General features: G+C 37.1%; 1 protein-coding gene across 1 annotated transcript; it reads left to right on the top strand.

Annotated features, from left to right (window-relative positions):
• The first annotated feature begins 12,560 nt into the window (after nucleotides 1-12,560).
• On the top strand, nucleotides 12,561-13,851 carry LOC146450656 (melatonin receptor type 1B-like). Its single transcript, XM_085100133.1, has one exon. It carries the CDS (start codon nucleotides 12,594-12,596, stop codon nucleotides 13,650-13,652), a length of 1,059 nt encoding a protein of 352 aa, XP_084956259.1. The 5' UTR covers nucleotides 12,561-12,593; the 3' UTR covers nucleotides 13,653-13,851.
• The last annotated feature ends 1,927 nt before the right edge of the window (nucleotides 13,852-15,778 follow it).

Genomic DNA, 15,778 nt, shown 5'->3' with positions numbered 1-15,778 from the left:
CCTCACCTACTGTGAAGCAAATTTATTCATTTTTAATGGGTCTTCGTTCTGTTGCATTTTCTATCATAACAGGTATATATTTTTTTGTCAATCATCACTGGCAAAAAAAAAACAACAACATGCCACGAATTGTAGAACGAATCATACCATTGCAAAGTCGCTCCAAAAGTCAAACTCCAAAGAACATGAAACGAGTAATTTTTCACTCGGTGAAAGGAAAATTAAGAATAAAAACGCCCTCTATTTCAACCAATCAGCATTCAGTGCTTTTGGCCTCTATTTTATAAAAGTGATAAAACCCTTGGGGGCTTGTTTATTTTCATGCCTCATGGAGGGTGATTTTTTCGAACGGAAAACGTGCGAAAATGGAGAAAAAGTTGGTGGAACTCGACATAATAGGGCTTATAATAACGGTATTTACCAAAGCGAATAAATAGTAAATCTTCCCGGCTGCGGTGAAGTTAATTTATTCATTTTTTGTTGGGTCTTCGTTCTATCGCATTTTGTATCAAAACAAGTATAATTTTTTTACCAGTCATCACTGCGTGGGCTTCCCACGCTTACTAAAGTTAAGTTTTCTTCTCACCTCTGGCCCAATAACAACCACTTCCGCTTAAGTTGTTTTCATTTTCATTTTCATTTTAGGTGTTTTTTTTTTCCAATATACAACACAAAAGTTATCAGCAATAAGGGGAACTAATATTAATATTAATATTATTATTATTATTATTATTATTATTATTATTATTATTATTATTATCATCATCATTATTATTTCTTCTTCTTCTTCTTCTTCTTCTTCTTATTATTATTATTATTATTATTATTATTATTATTATTATTATCATCATCATTATTATTTCTTATTATTATTATCACTATTTTTATTATTATTATTATTATTGTTATTTAGCTTTAGCGAAGCACCAATGCAAATACGAGAATTTATGCGCATGCCTACAGCTGTACTGGGCTGTCACGATGTTTCTTTAAGACCACCAACAGACAGAAATAGAATGAGAAAGAGAACCGCTTGCAAATTGTCAAGAAATTTGCAAATTTTGATGATCTTAGTCTACATATGGACATTTATTTCCGCAAGAACAACTTATGAGTTAAAATAAATGTGATGGTATATTTCCAGCCTGGTAAATGAATGAGAATGATGTACAATTCCAGAAAGTGACGCAGGCATACTCGGAAAAAAGAAATCCGAGTGCTCCTATCAGGAGTCGATCGAAGACCTTCCGATTACTAGTTCGGATGCTCTACCACTGAGCTACAGGAGACTCCTGGTCCTTTCTACTTAGCGTGCATCGACAACCCCACAAAAACAGACGTGTGGTACAAGAAAAGCAGAATGCGTAAAAATACCATCAGCAAAATTATGAAAAGCATGAAAGAAAACTCACCTTTACAAGAAATGTGCCCTAACAAAAGATTATCCAAACACTCAGTCCGGAAAACGGTGGTCAGGAAGCTAAAAGCCAAGGGAGTTCCAAAATCAGAAATAACAATAATAATAACTGGGCATCGACAAGAACAAAGCGTTGAAGCATACGACTCCGGGAACGAAGAGGAGCAGCAAAAACTGTCTAATTAACATAATTGATGGCAAAGAAATCCAGTTTAACCAGACAATAAGTCGAGTTCCCGGCCTTCAGCCGCTTATTCAATTCAGTGCAGCGGTGAGCAGTGGCCACTTCTACAATTTCCATAACTGCAATGTGGTAATCAACCAAGGACAGGCTAACGCTTCATCTTCACTGCCATGATGCACAACAAGCCGTGATGTTCAGGGATGTTGTCCGCAACCATGTGCCTTGTCAGCTCTTTAAGTTTTAACTTTGTATATTTTCGCTTGAATTTCATCTAGGTCAGTTTGCTCTGGCCATATAATAAACTTTTAGCGATAATTTATACTTCAAAACAGGAACCTCATGAGCAATTTTGAGCGCATTTTACATGGGCGCCGTTTTCAGTTCAGTCATGACTATAGCCAAACATATAAGGAAGATTTGACAGTTGCCTCAACTTTGAAACATTTTTTAAACTGCAAGAAGGGTTCGAAAGGGTTTTTTTGTCGAGAAATTCAAAAAAATTGTGAACTTTAGCCTAAATGTATGCTTTAAGCTTTAGTTTTCAATGCTTGGAGTTTTCGATACAATAAACAAGTCAGAAACCCATGATTGTGAGCGTAATTTGTCACCAATGATATTAAAAGGTAATCAAATGGTTTACTCGTGAAATTAGGAAATAATTTCACTTGCGTTTTGTCAAATTCTAATAATTTCCCGAACCTTTAGGCTCGGAAGATTATTAGAATTTTCACAAAACGCAAGTGACATTATTTCCTAATTTCACTCGTCACCATTTGATTACACATACTTATTGTTCGGTTATCGTTCGTTGGGAGAAGCCGTAGCGAGGTGAAAGCACTTGGTCGCGCCCATGAATGATTTCAGTTTTTCACCCAAACAAATCCGATCAAGTTTTTAGCTTTTGATACAAATATCATCTTTTGCTGTTTCTTGTTAGAAACAAAATTTCGCCGTTGGGAATTTCCTTTATGAACCTTATTCCAAAATGGCTACAATTTTAATATTCTATTGTTTGCATTCAAATTAGCCCAGGATAAAATATTCTATTGATTTTTGAGCTTAAAGACGAGGCAAGAAGGGCAAATTTGAATACCAACAAAAGAATATTAAAATGGTAGCCATTTTGGAATAAGGAGTATAGCTGTAGCACTTGATTTCCAAGTATTTTTGGCACAAACAATCAGGGCTGAGTTGCTCGAAGCATGGTTAGCGCTAACCATTGGTTAAGAGGTATTAAAACCTATAGGTTGTAATGGCATTTAACCCGGGTTAGCGCTAACCATGCTTCGAGCAACTGGGCCCTGGCTTCAAAGGTCAAACTCCAAAGAACCTGAAACAATTCGTTGTTGTTGCGGCACAAAATGAAGACACCAATTTAATTTAGAAATGGCGCACTCAGCCAATCAGGAGCAAGCATTTTCGCCTCTCGACCAATCAGGTGTGAGTAATTTTGCCCTCGGTGAAAGAAAATTAAGAATAAAATGCCCTCTGTTTCAACCAATCAGCATTCAGTGCTTTTGGCCTCTATGTTATGAAAGTGCTAAAATCCTGGAGGGCTTGTTTATTTTCACCCCCCCCCCCCCCATGGAGGGGGGTTTGTTCGAGCGGCAAACGTTATAAAAATAGAGAGACAAATGGTGGAACTCGGTTTAATAGGGCTTATAATAACGGTATTTACCTAAGCGAATAAATAGAAAATCAAATCTCCTACTGCTGTGAAGCTAATTTATTCATTTTTGTTGGGTCTTCGTTCTGTCGCATTTTGTATCAAAACAGGTATATTTTTTGTTACCTTGCAGTCATTAATGATTGGGCGTTGCTTGAAGAGCTGCGAGCGATTTTCGCTGTCACCAATTACAAAATTATAATATACTGATGATCTTTCCTTGTGAGATAGAGCGCAATTAATGCCTTGAGAACAAGCTGCTAATAACAGTTGTTTATAGAAGTCGTGAGGTCGTGAACTCTCGAAAGAGATTGGAAACACTCGCAAGTTCTTCGGAAATCTTCGTATGGCACTCGACACGGTTCGGCTAATGGGAGGGACACAGGTGATACCATACAAAACCGCAAAAACAAGCGAGAAGCAAAGAGATCCATCATAATTAACTGATAGCTGAGAAATGGCCTAATTTAGTAAATAACTGAAAGCTGAGAATCCAGCACCCCTATGTAGACAATCTGGAAAAACGGGAAAGATCCACGAGAACCACGAGAAATTCTCATAAATTCATGGTGAAGTTCAGTAGAAAACTGGAAAAGAAAATCATAGGCTAAATATTAAGCAAAACGCTTTTCAAATTGCTCACAACTTGCAGTGAGCTGAAGAGATATTCGCATGTTTTTGAAATAAACAGCACCGAAAAACGTGGAGTATATTCTTACAAGTAATAATATTTGCACTGAATAAAGATGATTGATTTGTCCATTTCTCTGCGATGTTAATGTACACATCAAGACCGACTTGTGAATCGTTATTGTCAATTACGATTTACTAAAGCAAAGACAAGCCAAAACTAGCAATGATCGATAAGCGACGTTTTGACATGAAAACGTCGTTTATCGTTGGTTTTTGTTTCGCTTTGCATTCGTTTTCTGCCACCTGAAACGTATGCCATTTGAAAGATGATCTAAAGAAAGTGAAAAAATAGTAGTCGTAATTAATAAAATATCTTGGACCTTAGTGCAGAAATCTCACTTTCCAGTGGAAATTCAGATTTCCCGCTCACTATTTTTCCTGAAGTAATGAATGTAATGAATTGTTATATAGTAAAATTGTGTGGCGTGAAACCGCAATGACCTGTACCCGATGCCGAAATATAATCCTATGTGTTATCACGGTTCCGTTTAACTCGGGACGGACGGAAAAAAAATGCATTTATCGATTTGTTGTGAGCAGTCAAACTCGAAACCGATATTTGAAAGCGTTCCCTAAAAGGTGCATGGATTATACTGCTGTCGTGTAAATTTTACGTGCACACGGACGTGACTTTTAAGTACCTTTGCGTGCGTAAATAAAATTGGAGACGATGTGTGAGCCGCTTGTGTAATCGTATTAAGTTGTGTTTACGCCAGGCGTTCAGTTAAGTACGTAGCAGGTTATAATTCACATAAACTTTACCCCACAGTGGAAGTTATACTTAAAATGTTTAATCACTATGGTACCGCTTGCCACAATTAGATTTTAAGTATAAAGGCTTACCGTTCTTCTTGGTTCAAGGATTCGCAAAGTTCCTTAATATAAACTTCGAATTGACTTTCCTAGCTCAAGCCATACAGTTTTTTAAGGACGAACACAAAACTAAACTATACTAATTACCGCGTTCATGCGGTTCGCTAGATTGGCGGCGCCAAATAAAAAGGTCCTAGTAGCAGAGAATCAACAACATAACGACATGAAAAAGATAGTAAACAACCTGGAACTTGCCACATGAAATTGGCAGCAACCTTTATCCTCTCGGCTTTATGCATAAACACTCTTGTTCAGAGGCCAATTCTTCGACTCTTGCTGAATGAATTGGCAACTTGGCGCAAGTTGCACAACTCAACCCCGACTGAATTCACGCGAAAATGTTCACATTTCCAGTGAGACTCCCATAAGCCAAGAAATACACGAAAATTCGTTTCAGAGAAACAGTAATTTAGATTGATACCAACAACAATGATACTGACTGTTCTTTGTTTGTACGAGAGATAAAAAAAAAATCCTACCTGGAGTGACGCACTAGTTTCCGGGCATCTTAAAACATCGGCCATGCGATCATCAAAATTTGCGATCAGGTTCAATCCGTTACCAGCGCTCCTGTATCTTCTCTTATCTGTTCACTCGCTAAAATTGGTCCTGAATATAATTTAATTTCGTACCCAGGGGCCCGAATCTCGAAAGTTCCGGTAACTTACCGGGCCCGATAAGTATATTTTGAAATGTTTTTTTTCGCCGATTACACAGTGATTACAGACATGGTAATTGGCCAATGTTTTCATAGAATTATAAAAATTTCAAATTTAGTATTCAAAGCTAACAAAAATTGACTTCTGTTAAGAAACTTTTACCACCAAAGACACTTATCGGGCCCGATAAGTTACCGGGACTTTCGAGAAACGGGCCCCAGCTTCGGAGAAAAAGATCTGGTAAAATCGGTCACCTTAATTTTCAATCCTTTGCTTTGCACGTGCGTAACTTGACGTAGGTTTTACAAAAAATATACAATGGTTTCGACAGATGTTGTCAAACAATAGCGTAAAAGCGTACGCGACAATGCTGAAAGGTAGTCTGGGAAATAGCCAATAAATTTTAATAAAAGCTCAGAATCCATATTGCCCGCTATCTCAAGTCTTCGCTGTACGGTCGACGCAATATGGATTCTAAGCTTTCACACTTTTGTGGTATCTTGCATCGATTAGAACTTATCGTTTTAGTAAACTTCCACTTCTCTTTAAACACACATTTGTTGTAGTGTTGTCTCTCAATTCAAACTTTTTTGAAATTTTGGCTTGGCAATCTGGCGAATAGTAAATAAAAAGGGAATATTTGAGCCTGAAAATATATCGTGTCAAGGACTTTAAAATGTTTTAATCTAGATCTATTATCAGTTGTTTTTTTTGCCAACTAAAGAATTATGACATTTTTTACCGGCTATTGCCAACTTAGCCCTCCAAATAAACGGGAACTGATAATCGATTAATTTTCGGATAAACCTTGTCAATTATAGGTGAGTGCTTTTTTCCGTATCAGTTTTAGCATCTTTCTTCTATTTCTTCCATGACTTTGGAAAAAATGATTTTTTTAGCTTTGGAAGCCATTCAATTTCAATGTTGCTGTCCCTAATATGCATCCTCGTGTTGGTGAAGAGGCTTTAAGATCCCTGAGGTGATAAGTGATTGTGACGGGCCAACAAAGGACATTTACCTCCGTATATTAAACCCCCCACAAAGTGCCAACAGTATAATAAAATATTGGTTTTATATATGACTTTCGAAATAAAAAAACTATAAACCATGAATATCCCTTCACTCTTGTTTGTTTCATGTTTAGAAATAAAATTTTAGCATTCAGATCCGAATGTAGCTTTTACTTCATGGAGCTTCGATCCTCGCAATGCTTTAAATCGAACTATTAAAAACCCTTCCCGCTTACTCATTGTGATTAAAAATTTATGACCCGTTGGCCCAAATTACCGAAGGCCGGTAGCACTATCTTGCAATTCCCACATCTCTAATACCAAAAAAACATTTATTTCTATCAGATTTATCGTTTTTATACGACGGGTTATTTTCTCCGTAAATTTGAAGACCTTTCGAACTAAACTTGCATCCTTAAGTTAAGGGAAGAGAAGAAAAAAATACGACATAACATAAACAAATCAACAAAACTGCAAATTTTTTATCATCTGAAATTTGGTTTGTCAAGGACACTCGCTAATACCGAAGCCAGATTTGCAGTTGTTATCAGTATTTTTTGCCCACCAAAGAATTATGACATTTTTTACCGGCTATTGCCAACTTAGCCCTCTAAATAGACGGGAACTGATAATCCAGTTATTTTCGGGTAAACCTTGTCAATTATAGGTGAGTGAAATTACGAATAGACTTACCTTTTTTTCCGTAACAGTTTTAGCTTCTTTCTTCTATTTCATCCAGGTATGCTTGATAGTGCTGTCCAGTACTCGAGCTCTCAAATTAGAGTATTGTCAAGTTTCACAAGGACTGAACAACTTTCCTTTGGTACTGTGAGAGGTTGATCACTCACAGTAATGCCAATATTCATATTTGGCAAATTAACACTCCCATGTCGTTAATAATTAAACAGAGACTGGCGTTAATACCAGGCCGTCGATAAAACCCGGAACATCCCGGAACACGAAAAAAAAATTAATAAAAAATTAAGATACAAAAAAAAAGAAATAAATAAAAATAAAGTAAAACTAAAGGAAAAAATGAAAAAAAAAATAGGTGTGTTTATTTATATATTGAACAAAACAGACGAGTACAACATTTACATTCAAATAAATTCGAACATATTTAAATTACAGCACACTATTAACACCACAATAGAAGGACACAGTTAAGACCCGCACACCTTCCTGATTATTACCGAACCGTTTTAAGTTACTGGCAGAGCTTTAAGCCACTAGCTTTTAACGAATATACCTCCATTAAGGATTACATAATTTGGAACAGTTTATTGTTTTAGATGGAAAACTAATTTTTATAAACGCCTGGTATAGAAAAGGAATATGTTGCATCAAGGACCTTCTCAACCAAAATCACAGCTTCCTTTCACTAACCGCAGACTTGGAGGAAAGATATAACTTTCTCAAACTCATTAATAATTCATGCAGTCAAAAGCCAATAAATGACCTCCATTTCGGTCAGGTGGATGAATCTTGATACCCCAATGAAACACCAGATGAAACACCACCAGGTTTTCATCTGAGATGAAACATGTTTTTCATCTGAGATCAAACATTTGCATTTTAATGAGATTAATTTCTTATTGTTTCATTTGAGAAGACATGTCAAAAACTCGGGCTTCGTGCTTTATCACGGGTACCAAATACCTCGAAACAGATGAAAGCACTCGGCCTGCGGCCTCGTGCTTTCATCTGTTTCTCAGTATTTGGAACCCGTGATAAAGCACTCGCCCTCGTTTTTGACATATTACTTGAAATCCTTATTCACAACATACTACGACCTCTAAAAGCCAGACCCACTGAATAAAAAAAAGAACTCCGCACTGCAACGAAAGCCCGGGTCACACTAACACCTCTCAATCCGTTTTTTACCAAAACTGCATATTCCACCTTGCTAGATAAGAGCTCCCTGGCACCTACCGCTGAAAATAGAATTTTGGATCATGACTTCACCACAGGAAACATCCGCAATATTTTACATGCTACCGTTTTCGCATCTTGTAAGAACCCAGATTAATCATGTTTCAGGTTTAAATTATTCATAATATTTTACCCCCACAACGCAGCTTGTTCCGCTCTGACATAACAAACAATAAAACTTGCCCTTTATTTAACCTTGAAAACCAAACACTAATCCAAACGTTGTCGTTCTGGAATCGCTTTTCTAACTGGTGGCACTAAGTAAGTAAGTATTAAAGTAAAACCTGTATTAAAGTGCCGATGTATTTAGCCTAGGTAGACTAATTGGGGACACTAATAAAATATCGTAATAGTAAAAATTAAATATTTACAACAAATTTATTAGAATTAACGAATATGGGAGATCCTGTATAGCTTATGTACAAGACAAAATTAAAATTTAAAAACTAAAATGATTACTAAAACTAAAATGATTGACTGCAAAGATTACAGCAATTGCTGTTATTAATTAAAATGTCAGCAAGATTCAGTTTTCTTATTTTGTTTATAAAAACAGGTAAACTGGGCGAATCTCTTTGATTGTCGGTAAGTTTTGATCATAAGAGTCAATCAAAAATAATTAATGTTATCTGAAAGCACTATCTTTTATGGCTGGAACTAAAAATCGAACCACTGGGAAGTACTTTTAAAACTATTCTCTCACAAGAGTCCTCTCTTGTCTCTCATTGTTGCCAAATATCATATTTTTGCTTCAAGCGAACGCAACGGCACTCTGGACTTCGAATGTTTCCTTTTACGCCTAAATAACAAGATCGCTATTCCCAGCACCATTGTGGCAAAAACAAATCGTGTACATCAATTTACTAAATCGTGGGCCAAGCTGCCTTAGTTTAGTGTAAGCTGACTATAATTTGAGTACTGTGAATGTTGTAAGTAATCGGTCAGTATTGTAAGCACAGAAAATATCGATCGTTTAGTAGTCTTAGTACTGTAAGTATAGTAAGTAAAGTTGTAATCATTGTATTTTCATTAAAAAAAACCGCATACATATGCGAGAGTAATTTTTTTAAGAACCTGTATCAGATAGGTAGGCTGTCTCCCCGCGCGATTTGGTAAGCTTAGCCTCGTTTTTCAAAATGATGTTCTAGAGCCTAACAGCTCTATATCGTAAGCTGAATTTAACAAAATGTGGTTTAGGATTTGGACGTGATTATAAAAGGTTGGAGTTCGTATTTTTTTTCTTAAATACCGTGCTAAATGCATGTATTGTTGTTGATTTGAAATCGACTTAAAAGTAACCAAGAACTTTGTCAATCACTTCTGTGATATTTCTGGGAAATCTGTTAATATCGATATTTTTAGGCCACTAAGGTTTGATGCTAAGCGAATTTTAGAAAAATTCACCTACGGCTGAAAGCGGAACCTTGTATTTTCTGAAGCTCTGCAGGTCATTTTAAGCATACATCTGAGTTGGCGGAGGATAATTTTTATGCGTTTACTGCTTATTAGTGCGACAGCCCTCAAAAACCTTCGAACTGATTGACTACACGTAGGTCTAGTGAATGCATTGTCAGTTAGTGTTAAAGGCTTTGTTTCCGTTGATTTAGCATTTCTAAGAAGAACTCTTCAGCCTCGGCCACTCAAGTTTGCACGTTTAATTAAAGTCCGACCACTAACCAAACAATGTTATCACTGAATATGAATATATGAAATATAGCTGTCTCTAGCTAGCTGCCCCCGTTTTGTCTGGCTAGCCAAACAGGTACTACTGGATGACATAGTGTGGGTGAATTAAATCTGATATCAGAATGCAAGTCACCATTCTTTATACACAAGCCTTTGCCTTTGTAACTTTCCTTATTTGCATGCTATTTTACTAGTCTCTTGACAATGGAGTCACGATGACCCCGAAACGTCGAGCAATAAATCTTTCCTGGTTTTTTGTATGCCTTTGCTTCAGCAAATCCCTCCTGATCAAATTTTTAAAATAACATGGGAATTTAAAATTAATAAGGGGACTAGCAATGTCAAAAATTGATTAAGAGCGCACTTAGCAGATTAATTTTCACTGTGAAATGATCCGATTGGAAGTCTAAAGATCTAACACTTCTTGCCAACTCGAAAGCCTTGAACTCCCATCATTGGTTAACTTAGTTTCTCTCAAATCTGAAATACTCTTCTAATCTTCTAATAAATCTTTCTTTTCGACTGAGTCTTTCAGTCAGTCAGTGATTTGTGTCTGACAAATCGTAGTTTTGGACTGAGCCTTTCAATCCAGCAAATACAAAAGATCGTCTCTTTATTAATTACAAATCCTTGAAAAGTCTATGGACAATTCTTTCTCTTGCCTATGGATCTCCCTAAAAGTTTGGCTTCCTGAACTTGAGAGACAGAAAGGCAACAAAAAAAACTTCAAGATCTCTTACCTCTTCCTCTAAACGTCTGCATCTTTCCGTGACAATCGAAATACGAATATTACCAAATTGATGCGTCATGCGCGTTATTAGTAGCCAAACACATATACGTAAGACTAAGTCATTTTCAACCAATAAACTGCAGCTACCAATACCGACTTGCGGCCCCACCAACAATTTTCCTTATAACACCTTACGATCCCAGTTTGGCGAAATCGACATTTATTCTGGTATACGAACTGTATATTCCCGCTGTAATTACGTACTATACTTTTACGCTAGGACTACGTTGGTGCCTCCCTTAGAGGCCAAAACCCTGAGAGGGCAATTGTCAATTATATGACAGAAATGAAATTGTTTTTCTATATTTGAATTATATTTCTTCTCACTTTTTTCCTGAGCTAAAGCTGAGAATATGACCTTGTTGATAGACTGAAATCTCGATTTTCGGTCCGTTTCAGAATTAAGAATATTTTGGAAAGCGTTTCGGTTTCGGAGGACAATAATCTAGTAACGTTTTTAGCGTTCGAAACAAATTGTCTTCCAAAGTCGTACATGATAAAGTTTAGAAGATACCGTAGTACATTTATCAACTTCATTGGCATCCGGCGATATGGGTAGACTAGGACTAAAAATTAAATGTCCCCGCCTTTTAAGAACATGAAAACCAGTCTCTCAGAAGCTTCAAGCTGTCAGCATCAAAAACAGAGAATAACGGAACCATTGCTGTGATAAAATTCTACAATGATCTCTTCCAATTTTTCTTTCCTCTTCCAACAGTCGAATAATGATTTTTTGTTTTCGTAAGTTCAGTTAAAAGAAAAACAAACTGAAAAATCTCCGATTTTTAATGGGCAGTGTCACCTGTTCTTGTCATGTGTCACTTTGAATAGCCAAAAAGCTTATTTAAATAGATAGAATCATTAATATAATTAATGGTTCAGTTCTAATTTGTTAACGATATCCCTACTACTTGTGCGGAGAAACTAATCTTAATTACTGTTTATCTGCGGATGGCTAGGATGGAAATGAATTGCAACTTGAAAAAATTGCCAATTTTTTTTTTCAAGTCCTTCCTGCGTATTTTAGGGAAGTTGCTAAAAACTGAAAATATTTTGTTCTTCGTCTGAAAAAAAATCCCTTAATATTCTCTTCCTGGTGCAGTCTTAAACAAATATTGTAGAAGTAAAATACAGTGACAATGACAGTGGCCCTTTAATTAATCATGCTGTGCGTACTTCTTCTGTTAATTTTTCTTCGGGGAAAATATAATGGAATCTCCGCAGTGCGACTTTCACTATCAAAACGTCTTCGCTACGAAAAACAAAGAATGTTCATTAAAACCGCAGTTTGAATTGAACAAATTAATATCGCTCTTTTTCTTATTCATGCATGCATTGTTTGTTTTATGCTAGTATAAAAATTATCACTTTCAATTTCCGTCAGTTAAACTTGATAATTAATTTTACAAAACAATCGTCCAAAGGAAAAAAGTCAACACAGCTGCAATGTCAGTTTGAGTGTTGCTCGTTTCAGAGATGAACTAAAGGGCCTTCCTCAAATAACTCGTGTATAAATCCGTCCAGTGATTGACATTCAATGATGCCAGGGGGCTGAAAAATAGCACATGACGCTCTTACACAAGTTTCTTATAAACAATTGCAAGAAAAGCGATCGGATATATCAGCCGTATCGATTCATACGTGGATCGCCATAGATCTATTCATTGTGGGTCACTGCTAAAGATGAACGGCCTGGAAAGACTTCGAAGAGATTTGAATTCGCGAGACACTTTCTTGCTTGTGCTAGAAACCTCAGTGGTGTTTTTAAACAACATTCTGGCATTTGTGGGAAACCTTTTAACATTAATCGTTGTTCTCCGTTCGCCTCGTTTAAGAACGATTCCCAACAAATTCGTCATCTCGCTGGCCATTTCAGACATTCTTATGGCGATCCCAGGCACAATCTTTACGACTGCGGTCTTAATTAAAAGCGATTGGCCCTTCGATAGCGCATCGTGTCAATTTCAGGGATACTTCGGCTTAACATTGGCTTTTGCATCTTCGGGGACTCTAGCTCTGATGTCTTTGAATAGATACTATCTCATCGTGAAGCCGAATAACTATCGACGGATTTTCACAGCGCGTCGAACCTCAATTATGATCTTCATAGCGTGGTTCATCGCATTTCTGGTTCAGTTGCTATACGTAGCAGGAGGACATAGATACGTCTTTCATCCGGGTAAGATTTTTTGCAATCAAGATGGCAGCAAGCCGTTCTCCATGATCCTGGTGTCCTTATTTGGCGCTGTTCCGATGATTATCATTTCGTTCTGTTGCCTTAAGGTTTTTCGTTCTGTGCGCGCGCACAATAAGAGATGCTCCAGGGACGTCGCCTGGAGCAGAGTAAATGTAGAAGACATCAAAGTTTCGCGCATTTTGTTGATGATGGTACTGGCCTATGCGCTTTGCTCCTTACCAGTGGTAGTCACAGAGACAATCGATTTTTTCATGCACGGTTCTTACTTACCGAGACAAGCGTACTTGTTTTCTACGATTGCGGCAACGTTATCAATCTCAGTAAATCCAATCATCTATGGTGTTATGAACAGAACATTTCGACAGGAATATAAACGCTTGCTGCGCTGGAACAGAATTTTTAAAGTTGGGCCGACAGTCGTTGGTCAAACTAACTTGCATGTGATTTCCACGCCAGGACAAACCGGAGTGTCCCCGGCTGAGAACATACATGCTGAATTAACGGGAAATTTCACACAGGATATAAGAGAATTGAAGGAACCCTGATAAGACTCTGTAATCTTTTTTTCTTTATACTTTTAATTTTTATATTATATTCGGAACGTTCGTATTTTGAACGAGCTTTAAGCTCATTAGACCTAACGTGGCTAAATAAACGATTACCATTGATTTAATGATTGACTGACTGACTGATTGATTGATTGATTGATTGATTGATTGATTGATTGATTGATTGATTGTTTGATTGATTAAAATGTAAAATCAAATGCAAGGCTGATCAGACAGCTAAAATAATTTTATTACCCAATATTCCGGTTAGACAATACTAACCTTCTTTGGGGGCTGCAAAAAGCTAAGTAAAAATTGGAAATAAACTGTTGCAATATTTAAAGATGATACTATTGATTGATTGATTGATTGATTGATTGACTGACTGACGGATTGATTGATTGATTGATTGATTGATTGACGGACGGACGGATTGATTGATTGATTGATTGATTGATTGATTGATTGATTGATTGATTGAGTGATTGAGTGATTGAGTGATTGATTGATTAATTGACTGACTGACTGACTGACTGACTGACTGATTGATTGATTGATTGATTGATTGATTGATTGATTGATTGATTGATCAACGCTAATCGCGCAGACTCATTTTTTTGATACTCAGGCGTTCATAAAAGTGTAAGTAAAGCAAATCAAACTGATGAATAAAATAATAATCAAAACTGAAAACTGGTTTAACGATTGCGCCTTAACGGATGTTACTAAGACCGGGAACGGGGAACGGGGAACGGGAGTCTGGAAACGAGTGTACAGCGGTTATCCCTATAAGAATTCAAACTAGGCCATTTAATGCAACTTAAAGAGCTCCTTTAAGGTTTATCTTAGGGTTAAGTTTCATAACAGAAATTAAGAATCCCACCTCAGGAAAGATCTGAAGCTTTTGTGAATAATCTCACCCCTTCGTCGAACAGTAAATTAGTTTTAAATTTTAGACTAAACTTACTGATTTTCCAAGACTCCAAAAGAAGCAACCAAGATTCAAGGCAAAAACTCGAAATTCTATCCTGAAAATTTCTCTCCTAACGACTCAGTTTTAAATCAGACGTAAAAACTGCAAAGGACCGCGAACAATAATGCTGCTAGTTGACGTAGGATCTACAAGAGACCTAATCAGCCAAAAATAAACTGTAACATAAACTGCAAGGCTGATACTACGTGAAAAAGTTGACTTTGCGAGACAATATCCCGACAGAAACCGACAAAACAGGGCTGCAACCGTGGACAGCTGTTTCGTTCTTATTGGAACTCGTCAGCACGGTGTAGCAGTTTTATATGAAACCAGCAACCGAGCCAGCTCAAATAAAATGCAACAAAACCCATGCCCTACAACTGTTTCATACTTTGAACCCGCCCGCCCCTCGAATCACGCGTCGGCACATCACGTGCCTCAGGGAGAAAACAGGCAAAGCATCGAAATCAGAGATTCGATTAACTGAAGGAAATTGAAACATTCGGCGTATATTTATAAAACATATAACCACATCATATAATGGGCCTGTTTTTGTAAGCATGGCCGACCAACCAATCTCTCGCGCGCGTTTAGTGGCACGAGCAACCCACCCATGTAACCAACTAAGCCTCCGAGGGCAGATGTGTTCCATCAGGTTGGACTTTCAAAAGGTTCAAAGAGGCATTGATCCAAATTAATCGCGAACTAGATTGATCCCTCAAAACGTTTTCGAATACACTTTAGCGTGGCAAAATGAATAAAGTTTCTTGGATTTATTTTCAAATAGGTAGGCCTGCGCGAACGTGTGTAGCGGCTTGCGTGTAGGCAAAAATTTTGCGTGTTTAAAGACTGCCTCATTGGTTTTCAGACTCGATCTGTTGCCGCCTCGCTACTTATCTGCTGATAATGGTAATGAGGTTAGGCTACACAAACACCTACATACAAAAACTTTGCAAAAGATGGCAGATTTCAGAAAGGAAAATAATCGTCCAAACAAATGGTAACAACCATTGCAGAAACAGGAATACTGTGCTCCGTGACTTCGCCTAAACGACATTAAAAAAAAAGAGCGAATTCGTCTAGCGTCTAATCAAAGAGCGACCTAGCGTTAAAAGCTTCCCTTTCATCTCAGTATTTAGCAACTTATTAT

Source organism: Pavona decussata, unplaced genomic scaffold (genome assembly GCF_977016875.1).
Source record: "Pavona decussata unplaced genomic scaffold, jaPavDecu1.1 SCAFFOLD_433, whole genome shotgun sequence".
Taxonomy (NCBI): domain Eukaryota; kingdom Metazoa; phylum Cnidaria; class Anthozoa; order Scleractinia; family Agariciidae; genus Pavona; species Pavona decussata.
The sequence above is the reverse complement of the archived record's forward strand: the minus strand, read 5'-3'. Positions and strand labels throughout refer to the sequence as shown.

What these genes read in the sequence shown, in the direction of transcription:
- LOC146450656 (XM_085100133.1), top strand. Translation starts at nt 12,594, where the DNA reads ATGAACGGCCTGGAAAGACTTCGAAGAGATTTGAATTCGCGAGACACT.